Source organism: Myzus persicae, unplaced genomic scaffold (genome assembly GCF_001856785.1).
Source record: "Myzus persicae strain clone G006 unplaced genomic scaffold, MPER_G0061.0, whole genome shotgun sequence".
Lineage (NCBI taxonomy): Eukaryota > Metazoa > Arthropoda > Insecta > Hemiptera > Aphididae > Myzus > Myzus persicae.
Genome location: NW_019104155.1, coordinates 885,681 through 910,666, shown reverse-complemented (window position 1 = coordinate 910,666; position 24,986 = coordinate 885,681). Strand labels below are relative to the sequence as shown.

At 31.8% G+C, this 24,986-nt stretch overlaps 1 protein-coding gene across 4 annotated transcripts in view; it reads right to left on the bottom strand.

Moving 5' to 3' along the window:
- The window catches only part of LOC111039382, a 31,741-nt gene extending 7,161 nt beyond the window's left edge, over positions 1–24,580 (bottom strand). The window contains exons 1-5 of one of the 4 annotated variants that reach the window (XM_022322889.1): positions 24,480–24,580; positions 13,039–13,190; positions 12,765–12,950; positions 11,790–11,891; positions 7,908–8,057 (exon numbers count right to left, since the gene is read on the bottom strand). In XM_022322889.1, coding sequence (XP_022178581.1) covers positions 7,908–8,057; positions 11,790–11,891; positions 12,765–12,950; positions 13,039–13,190; positions 24,480–24,492 — 603 coding nt within the window. In that variant the 5' untranslated portion in view covers positions 24,493–24,580. Of the gene's footprint in view, positions 1–7,907; positions 8,058–11,789; positions 11,892–12,764; positions 12,951–13,038; positions 13,191–24,479 lie in introns of those variants that run through there. The other 3 variants (XM_022322890.1, XM_022322892.1, XM_022322893.1) reach the window with 3 other exon arrangements.
- Positions 24,581–24,986: the final 406 nt, after the last annotated feature.

Sequence of the window (24,986 nt, the reverse complement as noted above, 5' to 3'; positions counted from 1 at the left end):
ATTATTCTTATTATAGCTATAATTTTGTTACGTGGTTCAGTGTTCGCGCGAACGATTGTGCACAATGTGATGATGCACATCGCATTGGTATAAGGTATGCAACCTCAAAGATAAAAAAAACAATATCAATAATATTTAAATATCTGTCCGATTTAAAAAAAAAATATATTAATTATAGAGGTTGTCTTTGTTTTTGTAATTTGGTTTTTCTTCTATTAGGTACGATTAGTGTATTATCTTTCTTGCTTTTTGAAATGCTGATATTTATGAACACGGTTGGTGAACCATCCTGCATAAAGTAATAGAATAAAAATAATGCTAATTCAATGATAATATTATTAAATAGTACGACAGTACAATAATTAAAATAATTGCATGCCTAGTAAAATAATGAATACATTTTTTATTATTTCTTTTTAAAAGGCGTAAAATAAATTTAATTTAAATGTTTTCTTGTCATTAAACTAGCAAAATTACGCCGACCGCTACCATTGGATTTTTCTATCACGGCCACTATTTTACCTTATCCAATGCAATAAAGTTGTAACGCCATCATAATATTATGGAAAAACACAGCGGACCGTGTTCGAATTTTGCGAGTAATATTATAACAGTGATGGCGCAATTATTATATTATTCAACTACTACGTGCGTAGTTGAGTTCAATTTAAACCGTACTCGTAGATATTTAAATATAATATATATTTTATTTCACATAACCTTCAGCTATATAAGCCATTTGGATAGATTTACATATTAAATTTTTTTTTATAAAAAAATGGATTACATAAAAATGGATAGACAATCAACAACAGTATTACAGCGGTTGAAAGGTATTAAATGTTAGTTAAGATAATATCGTCCTGATTGAGAGATTCTGAAAGTTTAAAATTTCCTCTTTTCTCCAGGGTGCACCTATTATGGGCGGCATTTAGTAGAAATATATTTAATTTTGATAATAATTTGACCACCGCCGAAAATGCATAATATTGTGGCGCCCTCTTATACCATTAAGAAGACGTATGTCTAATATTTTTATGTGGTCAATTCTGAGTCTTGTGTAATTCCATCTAATTAAATGGATAACTCGACATTGGGAACCAAATGACCAAATTCTAAGGACCAATGATTAATATTTCCCTTGATTTTGTGAAGTTTAAAGTAGAATGAGACGACCATTGTTGGTACGTCAAGTAACTGTGCATATTTATGTGTTTATTCTTTTTTTTAATGTTTGTATATTATCTCCGAGTGAGACGATTTGACAAAGGGTTGACTGTGCCAATTGTACTTTAACAGTATTCATTTATGCTAGAGTCACTGGAATATTTAAATTTTGAAGTTATTATAACTGTACAGAAATTACTCGAGTAAAATGAAAGCGCCATGCTGGACTAGGGATTTAGGGGTTATTGTGAATACAGTGAGTTCGACGCGGTGACCATACTATTATTGCGCGGTGGTAAAATATAATATATAATCATACATAATACAAATAATAATATTCATAAATAACAATATATAAATGGGGTTTGGTGGTTATTTACACATATATTGTGATCATAAAATTGTGTGATCGATTATCATCTAAAATCATATGGTATTCAAATAGATTGACTATAATTATTAGTTATAATATTAAGATACTCATTAGCTATAACAAATTACAAGACGGTAAGTTATATCAAGTGAATTTTCATGACTGCTACTTCGGGGAGAATAAAAATATTGTTTAAAACGAGTCAGTGATGACTCTAGAAATATTTTTGCTTTTTATATTATTCTATTCTTAGAAAACTTAACTAAATACTTTTCTATATTTTTTAATATTTATCTCGATTGATATGACCGTACAAGCTTGAAAATATGAATTTTAATTTTAACAATAATTAATAGTTTCTTCTATATTTTTGATAAATCTGTAGACCAAAAAAAAAAAAAGTCCCCAAATAGTCGATATGAGACCCCTTCCCCTTTAATATCAATTAAAGGAGAAAGTGATTAAGTACATACAATGACAGCACGCTGGGCGTCTCCCAATAGGTACACAAGTCGCTTTGTGTGGTTTCTTCAATTAACTGTTTGGTCGATCATATAAAGATTATCGGCTATCGTAGGGTTTTTTTTAGTTAATCTACTACTTAAAAAATAATTTGTAATAATCCATTTATTACATTTTCAAACGTATAAAACTAAATTACGCTATATTATTATGTTTCGAATTCATAGTTTGATTGTTTTCTAAATATGTCCCACTTGGACGTTCGATTAAGACGTATGTATAATGGACTATAATTTTCAAAATTTGAGTTTTTCACTTCAAATTGATTTCCAAAATATTGTATTTTAGACGTTATTACTTCAGTAACTTTAAATCAGTCATATATTATTATATGCATAAAAAAAAAAATAGTAATTAATATTTGTTCGTAAGAAAAACGAAAAATGTAAAATAAAATTTTGTTATTATATACTCACCTGCAGTAAAACGTAAAAGAGCGATTTAGTGTCTTTTAATGTGGAACGCCCACGATTTTTTTTTTATCCGCCTTGAGTTACTGCCGGTTTGTTTTTGAGAAAAATACATCGGATCCGCCTATATTTATTATGTTATTATAATAATATTTAATAATATGTGCGTTTACAAGGCGGGAACAGACGCGATTTAGTCACGCTCTGGCCGCCCGCCCACAACACACTATAATAATAATATCCGTGATAAATGGCTTTCCGCAAATTCGTTCGGAAATTTTACCTGGCCGAGTATAATGGTACCTACCCATTACACGCTATAAACTCGAATTAAGTAATTGTTCAACGACCAAAGTACCAAACCACAATAATATATTATATAGTTCTCATTGATGGTTTGAAGACCGATCGAACAATATTATTATTATAATAATAAAACCGAATAAACATAATGTCCTATGCCATGCGTGTCAAAAGATCTAGTCCGGATGAATGGATCTGCAGCCAACTGTAAGACATATATTTTATTGAATATATTGTGTTTACTGTTTATACTGTTTATAAATGCTACAAAGGTATGATACGTTTAGTTAAAAATGAGCATTTAATGAAACCGCAGTGAAGTGTCGAAGTGCTCTCGTTTATACACCTTTTTGAATTTGAATAGATAGTTGGGTAGCGATTGGCATGTATTCATGTGCGGTCGATCAGAGTTCACTGGAAATATAGTCCGTTAACGGGTAAAATGTTGTTATTATTAACAGTTTTCACTCGAATTCGAGCGTCTTCGATATTTAAGTGGGTCATAAAACAAATAACATGATAAACTAGGAGCTTTGTGATTCACCGTGCATTCTCACTCCCCACCCCCCTCTAATTATGAATCTTATTTTTATAATATTTAAGTAGGTATAGGTATTTAATAACAATATTTTCAAATACCTATTTATATTTTTTCATACTTTTTTTTAAAAAACAATTTTTGCTTTAAATTGTGAAGTAGATTATCTAAGGATAATAATGGTCAACGATAACTGATGAGAGGTGTAGAAGATATGAAGTCCATGATGATTTGAATAAAGTAATAACTAATATGATTAATCTATGAACATTTTATAATATGTAAAAATTGTCCACAAATAATAAATTAGAAAATACTATTTTTGATATTGTATAATTTATTTGCATTTCTCCAAAAAATATTTTTAAGGACTAAGATACTTAGTATATACATTTTAATAGCTCAGAAACTATTTCTTTGCATTTTTATTTAAATACATCAACATTTTCAAAAAAATAATTTTCTCAACAATTATCATAAAAAGTTGGTTTTTATTTTTAAAAAAAGAAGCTTGTCCCAGGACACTCCTTAAATAGTAAAAAATTACTTAATCATTGAAAATATATTGTGTATAGTAATCCCAAAAATCAAAATTGAATAAATTCATTATTAAAGGATATTATAATTGAGACATGATATGGTGAATCATTATGTGTCTATGTTTAATGTATATATATATACTGTATAGTGTGTATAGTACAATATCATAGTTCCAGTGAAGAGTAACTTTTGGAAAAGTTCTCTCCTAAAAATCATTTCGCTGATCTGGGCATTATCTTAGTAGCCAGACCAGTGTAAACACATCTATGTATAATGACTCATGAGATCGAATTTAACTTCGTTATTATACAGTGATTAATATTTAATAAATATTTTGTGTTTGATTTTTCGGTTTAATAAATTACGACATCAAGTCAAGACGTAATCATTATGTTATTATTATTATTATTAGTTATTACATACTACTGTACAGTCGAGCGGAAATATATAATTATAAAATCGATCAATAAATTTTTTAACCTTGAATAAATATCTCAGCGATTAACAAGACTAAAACGAAATAAAAATGATCATACTGATATTTAAAATGGAGTCAATACATTAGCTTCTATTTTATAGCAGTAATTGTTTAAAACTCATGTTCAATTATGCAGTCAATTTTATATTCAACAGTTATTATTTCTGTGCAATATGATGTTTTATCTTCGACTATACACCAATGACCAATATAGTCTCGAGTAGTAGTAAAAAAAAACCCAAAATAGTCATTGGAAAGGTTTTTACAGAAGAGTCATTGATTGGAAATTGGAAAGAATAATTTATTATTTATGGAAACAAATGAAAAAGTGCAATAAGACACATCATACAACGATAAAATTGATCGGTTTGAGGCTGCACTGCATCGTGGCAGCGTAGTTATTTCCCAAGATAAGAATCAGAGGTACTACGATCACGGCTAGCCAGACGATCGTGACACATTTTACGGATTTTTGATGAAGTCGTACTACACGGCGCTGATGAATGCAGTGAATAAAAAAAATGTAAAAGTTAACAGAAACGAATAGCTGATATTCTGTGAGTCTGCACTCATATTATTGTAAGTTACTTAGAATATTATTGTGTAGAAATCATCGTTGTAATACTCGAGAGTCCCCGCAAGTACTTACTATCATTACAATCGTCGGTCACATAATACGACATGGAAAATTAGAAACGATGTACCATTATAATATATTAAAGTCCCGTAAGTGCAACTAAGTGCAAAATATCTCTGATGATACCCCCTAAAACGGATGCATATAACTGATAATTGCATATAGAGAGCGAAATTTTCAAATTAGTAATTACCGTCAGCACACGCTGTAAAATCAATGATTATTAATGTAATATAATAACCCCTTATGCACAATAACTGCAAATTATCTTTAGATTTTAATATGTACCATAGCATAAAAAATTGAGATTTACTGTGTCAAATGAAAGAGTTGCCGTGACCCTTTTACCAGAGATAAGACCATCGTATTTTACCGATGCAGAGCGATTTATATTATTTTCACTTATTTACGAAATCAATAAAAAAATAAACAATTTATATGTTATTACTTATTAACCAAAGAAAATCTGTGCTTTCAATATCGCGTATATCACAAATTAATAATGTTATAGTAAATGTTTCTTTTTCAGAACATTGTTTGTAGTAGACCGATATTTAATGTTTACATATTACCCGGGGTAAACATGGGGTGGCACTTCGCATCACAAAAGTACAACTATGTCATGACGTATACGTGCCTACACTATGGCTCTATAATAGTTCCTATGTGTATCACAATTTACAGCAGCAGGGCGTGTACTCGGCTGACGATTATTATCCGCGGCGTGTGGGTGTGTGTTTGCTCGTGTAAATAATATGGTACCTACATAAATGTATACACTATACATTTATTAAGAATATATGTGAACACAATACGGATATTACAATATCGTATCGCGGCCCGAAGGGTTGAAAACGAAAATAAATAACAGCACGCTGCACGCACACACACACAGACACATCATAATATACTATAATATTGTTGTGATAAAAGTAAAGAACGGAACATCATCGTAGTCTGAAGTGGAAGAGCGGGTAATACAGATGTGTGTGTGTGTGTGTGTGTGTGTATCCTGGTTATGTGTCGCGTCGATCAATTCCTTTTATTGGAACGTTAAAACTGACAAGGTACACCTATAATGTATACACGTGTACAGCTACCTAGTTGTAAATCGGGTTCTATTTGACCTTTTTTTCGCAGCCACGCATTATGATATTGTACTACACGTGTGGTTCGGCGCGTTCAAATATAAAATGCGTCACGAAGACGAGAGCAGTTTGCAGGAGACCCCGGTCGGCCAGGGGTGGTGGACATTATTTTATTATCGGACGTTCGGGATCTCTTTGCAGCGCCCGGCACCTATAACCGCGACTGCCCGACAGACAGCACCGGCGCAGAACCTCTCACACACCCACACACACACACACACACACACACACACACCTCATGCCGTTTAAACCCGTCTCGCGGACTCGTGGAGCACCGAGCACACTCACACACACACATACCTAAATACGTATATGTTATGTATATAAAAACCGCCACACCGTTGCCGCGTCAAGTTTCGTTTTCTTCACGAGGCGATCCCTCGTATATAAATGATGATAGTATATCGTAGGAGCCGACGCATTATAAATAAAATGTGTGTGTATGTGTGTGTGTGTGTGGACTAAATTATAATCACGTACACACCGTGCTGCAGTGACAGGTCAGACAAACGGAAGCCCCGCACTGCAGCAGCCCCCCAAAACAATCTCATTGTCCGACACCGCCGGCAGAAAAGCCCGCTGCACGTATATACGTATGTGCTGCTATACTTGGGTGTGTGTGTGTGTGTGTGTGTGTGTGTGTGTGTGTGTTTTTGAGAGCATTATAAAGAACACGTGTTCCGCCGGCAGTCGTCGCGAGCCCGGCGGGTGGTGATGCCGCGTACATAGGTGGTACGACTTTTTTCGTATTATTATAATATGTGCCTATACATAATATATTCGTATACAGTACGTATCGCCGAAGCGTTTGTACCAAATGCACCTACATATCATATTGTAGACGTCAGCAGTCAGCGGTACTTATGTATATAGTATATTATTGTGCTCTTTGACGGAAAACGGTGCGGACCGTCCGCCGCCGCGCCACTGCAGTTCAAGTCTGGTGCACCGCGGTGCAGCAGTCATTTATGCACAATGTGTGTATGTACATATAAATATATATGTATACATGATCACTGCCGGATTTACTCAAATTATATGTATATATATATATATTATACAATTACCTAATACTCGTCGGGTACGCCCAAGTATGATGAGGTCGCGAAAGACTTGTAGCGATGACGGGGTGCGTTGGGTTCGATCGTATGGCTTATATTATATACTTTTATGTATATCCAGGATACGCGTGTTACATATTTTATGTGTACGACGGTACACAGTTATAATATATACGCGTGCATGCCAGGTGCAACGTAGGAGGTCCTTGATCAGCGCACTATTGTCTGCAGCGCCACCGAGAGACGTACGTACAAAACGTATAATGTACATAATATATTATAATAATATGTGTAGCGTTCGTGTCGATGCCATTATTGGGTACCGACACGGTGGCTTACGAGCTTATTACGCACCATAATAGTTAGGCACTTATATATTATGCGGCTATGGTTTATAAATTATAATAATGTCCGCACTGCACCGAAAGGATTTTGTCAAGTCAATTATGTGTAGGTACCTACTGCGAGTGATTCAATTGTCCCGAGCACCGGGGAATGTCTCAGGGAATACAGGGAATTTATAAATTATTTTTAATTAAAATGAATGATCCAATAGGTATTGCCGATTAGTGTTAAGGTAATCCCCTTTATGTGAGTATATAATAGGTTTCGGGTATTTTAAGATTCATATCATCATCGAGTATAAAAAACTTTCTGTATGTGTGATATTATTATACCTATATATGTACTTATAACGCCTGATTGATGTTTAATTTAAATGATAACTCACTGCGATAAGATGTTTGGATAGATCGTCTAACATAAGTTTTCTTATTGTGTAATTGGATATAAAATGTGTTTCGTTGAATAATCGCATTTGTTCGAGCGTTACTGAAAAATTGTGCAATGAATCCCGTAACACAGGCAAAAGTATAAACACCTAGAAAAATATAACACCATACATTAAAATGGAAAAAAAAATGTTTAGTCAATTTAATAAAAAATATTACATATTTTTTATTATTTTATTTTTGCACATTATAAATATATATTTCGTAATCTGTAAAGTAATTTTTTTACAATAAGCGAAAGCGTTGTGTGTTAATTGCTGCTCGCGTGAAGAACCCATCCATTGATGGAACTACGTGGTTAATTAAATTGAATAATGTACATTAATACATTTTTTCTTACGGGTAAGGTGTCATCAATTGAAAGCATAAAAAAGCGGGTTGCTTTCAATATTAATAATATCGGATAAGCCACTCTAATATAACTGGTTCAATCTATTAAATAGACCTTATTTTGAATTGTCGAAATCGTGAAAAATTGTCTCGAGTATTTTTTGAAAACCGTTAAGGAATAACTAATATAAATGTGGATTAATCCCCCCCCCTCCACCCAATGGTCAGCGAATAACCTTAAGTAAGCCACTAACTGAACTAAAATCTTGCATCTCTACTGCGACTCTGATCTTTTCCTTTTATCTATATTAGTTGAACCAGTGGATTCTATTCTAATTATACTCTATTGCGATCAGTCCAAGATCAGAAGTAATATTTTTGGTAAATTTGTTGACAATTTTTTAAAAACTGTGAATTTGAGTATATGTATTACGTAATTTGGTTATTTGGTTATATCCCGACTAATGATTTCTGCATTTTAACTTCATATATTTTGTAGTCCATCTATCATTTCCGCTTTGCTTCAATATTGAAATATTTTCAATTGTTTTTTTGTAAAAGTTGTTTAATATTTCTTTTTAGAGGTTAATCCTTGACCATACTCTTTGACTCTTATATATAATAATTATTAGTTAATTTTAAAATTATATAGAAAAGCTATTTACTTATAAATGACAAAATATAATACTACTAGCTGACCCTTCACATCATTTGCACATTCTTAAACTCCGTTAAATGTAAACTGCTCAGATTTTTAACACATTTATTTGGGTAACTAAACTATATTTGGGTATAACACCAGTTTTATCTATAACAATTATATTATAATTATATCCAATGACAATCTGTAATCAAAGGCTATCTTTTAAATAAACAAAAAATATTCGATTTCCGTGAGCCAAAATAAAACTACTAAGCCACCCCATAGAAGCAATCCTTAGGGGTTATTAGAGGTTTAAGTTATAAACACTTTCGAAGTCTCAAAGAATGTCTTGATATAATGTTTTTGAAAACGGTACAGTAGTTATTTAGTAAATAAAGAATAAACAAACTCACTAACAAACATGCATCCTAACATTTTTTTAGCTAATCCTCCTAGCTGATGTAAATAAATTATAATGGATTTTCCCGGCTTTAAACTCCGTTAAATGTACACTACAGATATTTGTTACACAGTAATTTGGATAGTTTTAAATAAATACAAAATACACTTTGCACGTCTAATATTAAATACAATTATAATGTATAATAACCATTTCATTTCATGTAACCAATAGCAAGTAAAATAATATTTTTTTTCCGCGAACCAAAAAATCCCTATGGGAGCCTCTCTTTAAAATGAAAAATTAAAAAATGGCTTCAAGTTCAAATCCTCGGGTATAGAATTTTAGAACCACTATTGTCATGGACTTCGCTGTGGATAATTTACACCCACAACTTTTGCGTTTTATTAATATGGATGCAGAAACCGATATTCAATCATAATCATTATTCAATTATCTGTAACTAATGGCCCTATAAATGAATAAAACATATATTCGATTTTCATCGGAGGAAACAAAACGTATGTGTAATATCGTGTAATATCTCGATCAATAGAGGTTGAAATACAAAACAACAAACCCCTCCAAGGCTCAAAGAATCTATTGATATAACTTTATTGAAAATGGTCCAGTAGTTGTTGAGTGTAAAGCGAATAAAGAAAGAAAGAAATACGAAAAATTCATTTTTATATAAATTGTTATGTAATTAATTCATGTTTGCAAATAAGATACGCCATTAAAAATATGCAATGTATGAATTAAATCAATGCATTTACATTTTGATAAAATGTGATGAATGAATTTAATTTCTAGGATTTATTTCATATTTAATTAATATAATTATAAGATACGTAACATTTTCTAAAAAAAACCATTGAAATATTTTGCATTTTTTGAAACATTTAAAAAAAAATAGACCAATACCTAAACAAAATATAAATTCGTTTACGTTTCGTCGTTGCATCAGTCGACAGTAATTAAGTAGAACAAAAATGCGTTTTGTAAACTATGCATAACACGCGTTACGACAGCACATATATTATTGTATATTTTATCAACGTGTCCGTTGACATTAATTATTAATATGTGGATCATCCCACTAACCTATTCAATTTAATGAGGTAATATTTCAGTTTTTTTTTGTGCACACGCGCGGGCTAAAAAATATGTTTATTATACTTTTTAGCTATTCTGGCACCCGTCGCCGTGTCGAATATATATCACTTTCACGTAGGTACCAAGTGGAACAGTAATTTATCTCACGGATTGTTAATAATCGTCGCCCCTAAATAGCCCACCGAAATTGCCACCCGGCATAGTCGCAATGGTGCCACGTTTCATCCGCATTACTGACCCTAATTTATAGTCTATATTTTATTAATATATTGTTTTTTATTAGGTACTTGTAATTTAGTGATACCACGTATATCATTGGTAAATGGTAATGATGTCGTTTGGATTTTATTACTTTCTACTTCCTGTTCACAAGTATTTTTTAACACCCCCCGACCTTCTGTTTTAGCCTTTAGGTAAGTCCTTAGGCCTGTTGCGATTTAATGACGTTAAACGCGTTATCGTCAAAAAAAAAAATCGAAAGCTATTTTTACGTCAAAAAAATTTCGATAAACACTATTCCTCTACCGGGAGTGTGGTATTATAATAATATATTATACTATTATACTCGTATACCTATCCATGTTACACAACCAAACCAGGAAAATAATTTTAAAATTAATTTCCACATCTTTATATACGCGGTGTACAACGGATTGAAAAATAATTTATTAGCGTTATTGTACAGAGTATACGGATGTTTACCAGTCCGTGGGATTTCGGATACACAAAATATATTTCTAACAATGCATTTTATCTTCGATATAAACATTCTTTTAATGTCTACAATATAAATTGTAATATTATTGCATCGTAAAGTACTGGCGTACTGCAGCGGTATAAACCATGTACGCGGATGTTTATGTGATAATGCATCGGATGGCATGTGTTAGGACTTCGTTGGTCGTTATTATACTGTTATCATTTGGCTATCGTACGGAATTGTTTGAGTAGATATTTTGTATACACGGAATAAGCCCCCAAATAGTTTTCCAGACTCTGAATCCGTACTTGAGCATTGCGATGTTCACGTAATAGCCGATAAGAGGGTGTTAACAAATCATTTAAGCCACTAAAATGCCACTCCTCTTGCCTATGGTCATATCCAGTGGATCGACCAATAATGTTTTTGTGCAAAAATGATAAACATACGAACGCATCACTTAGGTTTAGGTACAATATTTATATAACTAATTTCGATTCAAAGTCAAATACGAGCGGAAAGAGAAATAATATCATCTTATTTTTCGATCCGAATATACCTACCCACCCACCTATTATAATTTATAATACAACTGCGCATAATATGTAACAATTTTAATTAATTTTGCTCACCTTGGTGTCCTTGTCAAGCTTTTTGACGTGTTTCTTGTACCAAACCAGTGACTGAGAGGGCAACCACTCGTAATGATAATTTGTTTGCATCACGGTCTTTACCTGTAAACGAGTAAACGTATAATCATATTGTATTATCTTCGAATACATCGTCAACACAGTTTTGGACAAAAAAACGACAAAAAAAACCTATGTTTTAACACTTTTAACATTGATTTATTATATTTTACAATAAGTTACACGGATAAATATTTTTTTTTTGCGTAAAGATCCGGAAAAAACGTTGACACAACGTATTATAATATAATAATATATTATATTGCATTCAATTGTACTAAGAATTTCAGAAATGTTTATGCAAATTCTCACGTTAGAGATCTCCACTGGAATTAAACACTTGTAAAGTGGCAGACTGATATAATGTGAATACCATTCATTTCGGATTTTTTTTCTACTCTACACAGATATTTTCAAAGTCGTGTTTCTATAACATTGTACAGGAATAGTTATGTGATAAACTTGATGGGAGATTACAACAGGTACCTGGTGCACTGAAAATCACGTAATTTAATAACATTGATAATTTATGGTCTGATTGATATATAATGCTGGACTAAATGACTCTGAATGTATCGGTCTAATACGTCAGGCTATAATATTATTAAATATTTAGTGTTGAATAATACATATAATTGACCTCGGGTGCAATTATTCACACCAGTATTAGTTTTTGGTTTAATGTCGTCGTGATGTGTATATGGGTACATATTTATTGTTATGATAAATAAATAATTGGAAGTCTATAGGTCAAAGAAATAAACGGTTCAATTAGTGATAATGTTGCATATTATCAGAGATTTAATTACCAATAATAAAAACGTACAGATTTTTAAAAATCTTTTATAACAATGCAGTACAATTAATAAATATATATACCTAATAATGTTTTTCAATCCAAGGCTGTAATATACTTACATCCGAATAAAGCCGGGCGATTACTTCTCGGTTATTTCGAAAATGATTTCTAGCTACTTTTAGCTGCGTCCGCACTCTTTTCAGTATTTTGATGTCATTGTTTCTATTTAAGTTTATCGATTCTTCGGTTGGGTTGCGGGATTTCGTAGACATGTATATTTCGTTGTTTTTTGCGTTCGCGGCTATCTAAACAAAATGTAAGTGGTAAACAGTGTACAGATGGCGAAGGAAGAAGTATTCCCAAATAGCATAAATATTAAGCATTGATACTCACTAGAATATGACCACAGTGTCTTATGGTTAACGAGGTAATGGGCACGACCGTGAAGTCTAAATCGTTATCTTTTGCAGCCGCTGGCATTGCTAAACAGACCAATAGCAAAAGTGATACTCTAGTTTTAAGTTTTCGACTTATTTTACGACTGGCTGGAATACAAATAAAATTTTAAATTACTTTTTATGACGAATTTGATGCAACGCTGTTAAAAATTAAAAATTAGAAAGTTGTATACCATCCATATAGACGCACGTAAATAGTCGATGCAAATCGTTTCGTGAAACAAGTCATTGAATTATTATAGTGGGAACTTGAATATTATCAATTAATAATAATCAAGGTATTTTTCATTATATAACATATTTTCAAGATAATAAATAGATTACAACTTTAAATATCTCTATATCAATGTAGTTTAGAATAAGTACCTATTTAAATATACAAATTAAAAATGTTGAAGTGTAATTTATGAATATAGGACATGTAGATACACATATCGAGTTTGAAATCTGATTTTCAAGATTATTTAATTCTAAAAATGTTAATTTCGGGCTAAATTAATTAACGAAAACGTGTATTCATTCAATTTTGCTTGAAAAAAAATTATTAGTAGGTATTTATTATGTGGAAATAATAGAAGGTAATAATTTTTCGATAAAAACTTTTTTTATTTTTTAAATCCACATTCTTGACTATGGACTCACTTACCTACACACACACACACAACACTAAATTTGTGAATGTGTGTATAGTGCGTATGTCCGTATTGTGTTTGTGTATTTTTTTACGTGTTGATTTGTCCACACTCAAGATTTACAGTGGAGTTTAATATTATACTATATTACACAACCACAGTACTGCAGGGACATTAAACCGGAGACGATAGGTGGGTTTACTATCTAAAACAGAACCTTAAAAAGCAATAATAATGTATGATATTCGGTAAAAAAAAAACGACGGTGGTGCTGCAGCTTCGAAATATCATGTACATCAGACGCAAACACCGTTGTCACAAAAAGTCAGAAACACGCAGGACCCCTCGGCGACGACCCCGATTGTGCCGCCCCGTGAACCCGAGGGGGTTAGGTTTGGTTAGGTTAGGTCGAGGGGGGCCTCGACATAACGATCACGTATTATTATATTGTAGACTCTCATTGAGATATGCAGATAATATTGTTTACTCACGGGTGCAGTGTTAAAATGTAAAAGGTCGTACATTATAATTCGTCGTGTTTTGTGTGTTGTATTTCGAATACGTATAGGATATGTTTAATTAATGTATGTATACTGTATAGTTAGTACAAATTATCTGGACGAACAGACACACCTGGATAAGCACATTTATGAACCGATCGGCTAGTATTATTGTTATAATAATATTATTAAAACTGTGATGATGACTTGGTCTGTGATTATTATTGGTGGCTCCGTACAATATCTGGGAAGTACCTACCTGTATAGTGTATATAATTAACATTATCACAAAACGTTTTTTTTCATATCGATAAATATGGAGAACTATAAGAATCAGGAAATGTCTTTATTAGATATAGGTTATCGACTTATCGTTATCATTTTTTAAGTTTTATGCATTTTCAATCACCACGTACATATTCAATTTCATATTCTAAATCTAATTCTAAACTCGTAGTTGATTACTATGGGTAATGTGTAAATAAAATAGGTACCTTCGTACCTACATAGGCATTTAAAGTATTAATAGTGTTTTTTTTGTAGAGTAAAGTGCCATCATACTTTAGCCATAGGGTACCCCCAAAAAATGCTGGTGCAGTACTCCGTTCATTTTAATTTCGGGTTAACTGATAAAATAATCACCCTGTATGCATTATATAGAGTGGTTCAAAACTCTATACAGTATTTATATGCCACCAAACACCCATACACTGTGGCTGTATAATTAACATGTCACCATTTTAATATATTATGTAAAGTTTTAAAATATTAATACTTCATAATAAAAACCATATATGCACTTTACACTTTTGAAATGCAATTCGGGTAAAAATAAATTGAGGGACACCGACGATCGTCGTGCATATTACATATTATTGTTAAAATCGATTAATTAAACATATCACGCGAGACGAAAAAACGTGGCGCACACCCAAGTCACTCGAGTCTTGTGAATGACTGCCACCGATCGAACGGTCTGACTATAGTTGTGCCAGACGGATGAACACGTGTGGAGGCGGCAGCGCGACGGCTTATGCGAAGAAATGCATCGACAGGACCAACGTGATAATAATTTTAATTTACGAGTTATATTACGGTAACGGTTGCATAGATAACCCAGATAGAATAACTACTATTAAAATCAATACAGTGCACAGTAAATTATTATATTAATGAAAATCGCGATACCGTACTTTGCGACTGATGATAAAAGTTAGAACAATGTTTTTGCCTGTACATTTTTGCCCATTTTATCCCGAAATTCATCAAAAATGTAAATACGATCAACTCTCCTGCACATGGATGATATCATATATGATTGTAACTTGTAGTAAACACTAAAACGATTGTAATAGTTTATAAAATAATGCATGTGATGCGGACGTGTGCGACGAGCGCCCTCGCTCGATGAATAATGATCGATCGCCTTCCCGTCGCGGCGCGAGACCGTCGGACGACGCTATAATATTATTTTCCGGTACTATACGTCCAATTAATTATTTCGGCAGGCCATCAACTGTGTAGGTTCAATAATACGTACACCTATATAGGTATAGAGATCCGCGGTCTCAGCTGCCGCGGGACACCCGCCGCGACCCTCGAGTCACGACCCATTTTGTCAATAATATTAATAATAATAATAGTAGTAGTAGTAGTAGTAGTAGTAGTAGTAGTAGTAATTATAAATTATGTATTATGACATGTGTGTATTTCGTTTTGTTTTTGAGACGACCTCTTCGAGTCGGATCGTAACCGAAAACTTTGTGGTAAATACCTTATTATACTACTCATGTATATTAAATCTGTATACATTAGCGTTTCAAAATCAAGGTCCATTGCGTATCTACCTTTTGACTGTCGAGTCTCGGTATATTAGAATAATACGCAAACCATCAAAATATCATAATATTGTTGTCTTTTATTGGTACCCACACATTTTCAACATTGAAGTTCGTCAACTACATGCTACCCGCGATTGCCGATTAGTATATATTGATATATCAAGTTTGGAGGGGCCGAGGGGTGAGATCAATCTGATGTGTCATATTTAAAAAATGTTAACTCGTTCTGCGAGTATTCACGCGCGTTTTCACGTATAATATAAAGATTACTGAGATAAGGCTTAGTATATCATTATTTTATAATTAATACATTATGAAATTATGTGATATTTATACCTGCCTTTATTATTATATCTTATATAACTTTTTTGAATGATATCATTCATTTGCATTATCATATTCCAAGAACAGAATATTTTGGAACCTGAATAATTTTGGTCCACTAGTATCCGAACATCTAAATTTTAAATAATTATAACTTATAACTAATAAAAACTCGATCGAAATTCAATTTGTATTCATCAACATTCTCAGAAAAATATTCTGCTTTGATAAAGAGATATTATAACAATGGGTGTTGTAATGCAAAAAGTAAAACCTAATAGTAATAGTGATAAGATCGTAGTAAATATATAATTATTTTTCAAACATTTTGACTCATAAGTCATAATGAATATAAATTGAGAAAAAAAATGTTAAGCATGTTGAAAAACTTTAGGTACAATTAAGATATTGAGTGTTTACTGTTAAAATAACCACCCTAGCTGTATCTATATGTATGAAAGATTCACCGATATATTATCTCGACAAAAAGAGATTCCCTACACATATGTGTCACTGTACTTCCGGGGTTTGTAAGGTGTGTGATTTTTTTTTACCTCAATACACTTTATACGTTTATAACCCATTCATATTGGCGAGACTAACGACTGTGCACATGAACGAGTAAAACATTGGAAACGGATTTTTGTTGCACGTGACGTTGTTTTATGGTCTCGCATTATGACGTTAGACACATAAAAGCACACGGATCACTCATTCGTTTTACATAGAAAACAGTGGCTTTATTTTTATAGTATTTCAATATTGAAATTTAAAAACGCAGTACACGTTTATTCGATATAACATTGGATTTTAATAAAATGTTCAAACTTGATAACTATATAAACGGTGGTAAAATATAAAATTAGGTATAATAGTCCATGTCGATTTTCAATGTTCAAATATTTTCTGTATTTTAGGTAAGTACTAATATATTTTTCTCATTTATTCAAAAGGGATATATCTTATATAATTTGATTGATTTATTAAGATATTATTTTCTTAACAAGAGAAACAACATTCTCCTTTAAATTAACCAGCGTAGTAATCTATCATAGGATTTAGAATTACTTTCATATTATTATTATTATTATTATTATTATTATTATTATTATTATTATTATTGTACTATGTTTTATAATATAAGATAAATATAATGTTTTGTGTATATTGAATAGTGTATTAATCAAAGTTCATAATAGTTTAAACAGTTAAATTTTAAATTGAGAAGATATAGTGTGTAGAATTGCGTCATGAATCACGTGGACAACTTTACTTCTAAAATAAACTCCGTTGTTTATTTTTTTTTAAAGAAAATGTTTGTAAAACCATGCACATTTTACTTAATTTACTTTAATTGTTGAATATGGTTTTTAATTATTAAAACTATAAAAGTTGGAGTTATGATATTCACGAAAGTCACAAAATAAAGAAATAATTACTTGAAAATCTATAAAAAAAAAAGGAGATATAATATAATATTATACCATAAATAATAACTATTATTCAAATGAATTAAAAGTATAAAAAGTATTATTATAAAATCTATTGTTTTCTCGATTTTCTTAGGTACTTAAATAAACCATGAAAATATCATACTATAATGTACCTATTCCAATATTTTTGCAAATTTCTTCAGCGTATATTATATTTTATTTCGAACAATATTAATATTTCAACTAGATACACATATTATAGTATTATACTATAGAACCGAAAACGAGATACAGCTATTAATATTATATTATTAGGATAATGAAAGTGGGATTGAAGTATATTCATTAGGGAGAAAAAACACCCGAAAACCCCCGTCCTACTTCACTGATGGCTATACTAATCAAAAATTTAGTTTGAAATCTGAATGTTTAATATATAATATATAAATAAATATTATTTACTAAATATTTATTAATATATAATATATAAATAAATATTATTTACTAAATATTTATTAATATATAATATATATTATATAAACATCATCGTAGATAAAAATGATAAATAATTACTATAAACAATTAATTATTAATAATTATAGATGACCAGTTCATTAAATCGGCTGCAATATTCCCAAAAGTATAATTTATACTCAAACTCGACATTTTACAACATTCTAAAAGTGCAACATTGTTTATAAAATTATTAAAAATAACTGGAATCACCTTAAGACTAAAATACATTTTTAATGTCAGAGATATTTTTATTCACCCCTAACCTCCCCCTCAAAACTAAAATAGTTCATCAAAAATCAAGCCCAAGTGCAGTTTGAAAACAATTAAATTTAAAAGTATCTATATCAATAAGGTTAGGTTAGGTTAGGTTAGGTAACCTAACCTAGTATTAATAATTAATAATAATATCGATGAACAGTTGTGAAGACTTAAGCAATTTAATTCAAAAGAACTGAATGAAAATGTATCTTTTTTTAATTTTTTGATTTTAAAAATGTTTTTGTTGATAATTTAAATGAATACTTGATTTTTAATAAGACAATTTTAATGAACAGCCACCTGACACCATCAACTACCAAAAATTATAAATTAAAATTGTATAAATATTAAATAAATGAATGTTAGTACATTAAACGGTTATTATTTATTATAACTTAATAAGTATAAACAATTATAGTATACATTTAGTAATTTAAGAATAATGTTTTGATATTTATCGTAATTATTTTTAGTCATAAGTTAAATTATTTTTCTTCTTTTCGTAAAGAATAAAGGAGTTAGATATTAAAAAAATGTATTAAACACGACAACCAGCGTAATATATTCTAAGCTGTACGATGATTAATCATTTGTATTTCATTAGTATATCACGTAATGTCGATGATGAATATATTAGGCTGCAAAAAAAAAACTACTCAAATCGGTAGGTACTTAATATAGGCTGAAGACAATAAATAATATTAATATTATCAAATATTTTCAAAAAAATATCCTTTATCAGTCAAATATAATAATTATGATTACCTATAATATCTTATATTTTCAAAGAGACAAATAGTTAAAAAGATTATTAATTTTTATAGCATAATACGTTTAAAACGTTTTGCAACCTTTTGGTAAAAGCTAATTTGATAACGTGCCATTAAAAGATGCAAAAATATGTACACAAGTTTGCTAGGATAAAATATTATAATGTAGATGCAAAAATAATTATGATTAATTTGAGATCATAAATATAATTTGTGTTGTTTAACGTTTAAATTTAAACAAGTATAAGTGGTTTGGATCATAAAATTGATCAATTTACACCATCATAATATATGATGTACTAAATACCGAAAGAAACCTCAAACGCAAAGTGCAAATGATTTATGGTTAGACCGTTGCAATGGAAACACGAACTACACCAACATTTTGGCAAAATTATAAACAATCTAATTATAGTGCACGCGCGGTTACTGTACAATGTTATGAAAAAGTCCGTTTAAACGATTTCAAACATCAAATTGACAATTAATTTAAGCAGGACGAGTAAAACGATTCACTCGTCTCGCTCGAAGACGAATGTCGGCGGGCAGCGAATAACCGGTGGCCGTGGCAATCAACATAACGACGTCCATTAATAATAAATAATAATATATGCTGTTATGCTACCAATGCGCTGATCGCATGTGCCGATAATAATATAATACAAAATATGCATAACTTAATATACCGTGTGTGTATATTATTGTAATGGAACGGTGTGCTCTAAAATTCGTTTGCAGTTTATTCAAGACCAGCCGTTTCAGTTAAGTGCTGACCAACGGACATGATTTCGCAACACTTTACAATAATAACATTTAAAATAATTATATTTAGCTACATGGCACGCGCAGTGATCTATATATTAATATTATTACTATAACAATATGGAATATTTGCAATTTAGCCGTGGATATATGCACCGGTCGAAAGTTAACTAAAATAAACAAATCTATGTAGGTAACACTATATCGGGCGCAGACAATTTTTGCGTACCGAGGTATAAATCATTTTACCACACTGCAATATTCTGCCTGTATCATAGAGCCCGAATGTCCGAAAAAGCGACTATGCATATATATATATGGATATGTTATTGATGTAGTACTGCCTTTCTATGCATTGCATTTCTGTTGACCATCGTCGATGGCAAAATATAATAGGCACCTATAATAGGTAAAAGTGTTTTGTAGGTCACGTTTCCGAAATATTTCGTAATTAAATTGCTCGAGATACAAAACCTATTGTAGTCTATACCTAGTATACATTTGTGGTTTATGAAGTTTTGATAATTTAAAATTGAATAAAAAAAATGAACTCCTTTTGCATGACGGCGACGATGTACGTATGTTAGAAACATGTGATTATGATTATTAGATATATACTTTTTCCACTGCGATATTGTGGATTCCGTGGTTTTGATTCCGGGGGACCTGGCCGCGCTGGGCGGTGGTAAACTCTCCCGATTTTATGGTAAACTCTCCCGATTTTTCAAAGTAGTAAACTCTCCCGATGGTAAACTCTCCCGGGTTAATATTATGTTTACCTGAAGTAAATGTGTAAACTCTCCCGGGTCAAAATTATGTTTACCTGATGTAAATGTGTAAACTCTCCCGGGTCAACTTTATAGTTACCTGTAGGAAGTATGTAAGCTCTCCCGAGTTGTTTTAAATGTTATTGCTACACTACGAGTTGGCTACACTGCAGAGATTGTGATTGACTATTTTTAATAGAAACTTAAATGTATATTGGATTTTTTGAAATTTTATTTTTTATTGTATTTTGACTATAATATCATGTTCATAGCAGCTAAAGACATTAATTTATATTGTTATTATTATTATTATTATTATTATATATGATTGACTATTTTTAAACGCAACTTAAATGTATATTAAATTTATTTTATGATTTTTACTAGACTCGGGAGAGTTTACATGTTCTCTTCAGGTAGTACTAAACTAGACCCGGGAGAGTTTACACGTTTTCGTCAGGTAGTACTGGAGTAGACCCGGGAGAGTTTACACGTTTTCGTCAGGTAGTACTGGAGTAGACCAGGGAGAGTTTACACGTTTTCGTCAGGTAGTACTGGAGTAGATCCGGGAGAGTTTACCATCGGGAGAGTTTACCATCGGGAGAGTTTACAATCGCCCGCCGCGCCAGAAATCGAAATAATTACTTACACGGAGAATCTCAAAAAATATATCGTGGGTAGGTATATCATAGTTTTATTCTGTAATGGAAGTTTTTCCACTGTTTCACCACGACAATTGATGACTGTAAGAGACCGGGTAAAGATAACTTTGTCCCAAGAGTCAAGGGTACACAACATCGTGCAGCAGCAGTCGAAATAAGACATTATAGTGTCTAATCTCGACGATTATTATATAAACCGTAATAATATATATTACGTATCCGTCTTGGGACGTGTGTATTTGTATATATAACAATTATAATACTATATACATATTAAATATAAGACACAGGTAAACCTCAAACGTCGATCTGATAGCCGATTGTGTTCAGACTTCAAACATCAGACATAAATCTGAGGAGGAGAGCGAGACAGGCGATCGTGAAATAATAATGATAAAGGTAGTGTAAACTAAATAAAATAAAAAAGAAGAAGAGAAGTACACCCAAATATATAGCTCCGGGGTGTTTTTGACCTGACCTTGATGTATATAACTCGTTTTAATAATAATAATAAAAAACGATTCGAAATAATTTTTATTTTAAGTAGATACACATATTATCACTGCAGCAAGGTGCGATGTGACTTTAATCAATTTATTAAAATTATATTAATATAAGATACGGTCAGGAGGGTGAAACAATAATTATAACGATGTATTTTTTTCAAACATTACTAGTTCTAGCTCCGGCTTGCAGGGTTCACGATATTAATTACACTGTTATACACCCCCGAATCTAACTAACAAACCATAAAAAAAATATCTTAATTTTAATGATTTTTTTCTATTCCTGGAGTCTTGGCCCACACACATATTCATCCGGTCCACCACTAAGCTGCCCTTTTAAAGATTTGTATAAACGAGTAAAAATACAGGTACATCAATACCTTCCCATTTTCCCTATGTCTATGTAGACAACGGTAATCTGAATAAAAATCCCCAACTCTAGGAAAAAAAATCCCCAGACTACAAAATTACTCACAAACACAAGCAAATTATTGGATTGGGCAAATATTTTTTAAATTTTAATTACCTTGCGTAATTACCAACAGTATTAATATTTAATTACAAATATATACTTATACATTGTAGCAATATATACTTAAAATTTAGACAATGTTCAATTTTTATAGCTATGGATTGAAAATTTAAAATATTACAGACCTACGTTTTGTTTTGACTTTAATGTAAATAAAATATTATTAGGAAGCGTTTTTACAAGTTTAACTTTATATAGATGAAATATTTAAAACATTATAAAATAAAAACAATCATCAGACAATAGTTAATGAAGGTAGGTAAAAAAAATTATTTCGAATGCGTCAAATAATAATAATAAAATAATTATCAAATAATAGTTAACTCACTGTTAATTATTAGATTGTCTCTTAATATTGTGGCTTATACCGAATTCAAAAAAATGTTTAATATTTATTTTGCCACCTACAAACCTGACACGAAGTTCAATAATTTGCATATGTTTGTGTGAGTAATATTGTAGTCTGGGGATTTTTTTTCAGCAATTCAGACATAACACCAGAATAATTTATCGAAATAAAATGACAAAATATAATTTACTATAGAGTGATCATTCCAGGAGACTTCAGAATGATCCTGGAGCGAAAATGGTACATCGTCGATACGTCGATAGCCGTTATCCATTCGTCGTATAACCGGCCAACCGTAGATCGGTATAGCTGTAATACACAGATGACAGATGGGGTGACCAATAAATACACAGCTTGAGTGACCAATAAAAACACAGTTTCGCAAAGTTGATAATATTGTACAGTTTTTTAAATAATTAAAATATAAGCTATACAGCGTACATAATATATATTATAGGTTATAAATAAAGAAATGAGCAATAATTCCTGTATGCATATTTAATTTGACTCAATGTTCTTTGGAAAGTGTATACCTTAGCCAGGGTCGTCCGACCTTTTGAAATTTAGGGGACCAATTAACACATTTATAAAAACTAAATGGGTCGCCAAAAGAAAAAAATATATTATTATTTGTATTTTATTTAATAACAAATGTATTATAATAATATAATATAATACACAAGTTATCACAGAATAGAATAGTAATGCCACGGGGCACGAGAGATTCACCACCGAAGTTTTTTTAAATTTATCACACTTAGACTCTAAAATTATTAAATATATGTTTTCTAAGTACAGTGCCAAAAAAAGGCTTGAAGGGCCGCGGGTTGTAGCACCCTATCTTAAACTAAGCTACCTATATATACACGAAATCTTAATTTACCACCATCAAATCATCTAACTCAACCTAACCATTCTTGGACTCCAAAATATAGCAATGATTATTAGCAAAAAATATTCTATAGTGTAAGTACTAAGTATACGTATTCTTTAATCTACACAGTTTCACAGTCACAATGGAAAACATAGCAATATCATGAGATTCCATGATTCATGAACTCGTCTAGGACGTAGAAATACTTCCGGAAGTAAACGAAAGTCCAAAATACAAAGCACTGCACATGGACGCGGCACGCGTATTAGTTACATTATGTTATGTCTATGCGTGGAAAATCATTAATTCGGACAAAACAAAAAAAGCCGTAATCCACCACCATCAGAGGCGTGCTGAACAATTTTAAAAATCGAGGTCAAACTAAAATTTAAGGACCCTCCAACCCAAAATCCGGTGCTTAAAATATATTTTTTTACAGTCGAAATATAAAATCGCTATATTTTACCGTGACGTATTTGTTGTATATTTTACGTTTAATCTCCCGACTACCCGTTTTTGGCTTGAGCCAATATAGCCACACAAAAATCTTCTTCGGCACGCCACTGAGTCTACCACTATATACGACAATGTTAAATACCTACCACGTTATAATATATACAGTGTAAGTAAAAGTTATGCGATCGTCTCACCTTTGAACACCATGTCGTCGTCGGATCGTGTGCGGCGAGTCGGTGCATCGACCGCGCTGTCTGCAGCCCATCGTGTCCGGCACTAGTAAATAAAAAGAACTCACTGCGCACCGTCGGCAGCGCGCACACACGGCGTGTCGCCGCCGCCGCATTCCCCCCTACGACACCGCTTAGTACCCCCGCGGCCCCCGACGCGCCCGCCACATTACGGTGCACCACTACCGCACATCGTTGTATAATATTATTATAATAATATGACGATTACAATACTACAACTACGACACCCGTCACACACACACACACACACACACACACACACACACACACACGCGCGCACACTTGATAATGATATCGTTACGAAGCGATAAAAAAACAATAATAATGAGTGACGACCACGAAATACGCGTCGTCGTCGTCGTCGTCGTCGGCGTCGGTAGACTACGTGGTACCAGCCATACGCCGGCTTTAATAGCGCCCAATATAAAATCGTTATTATTACTATTATTA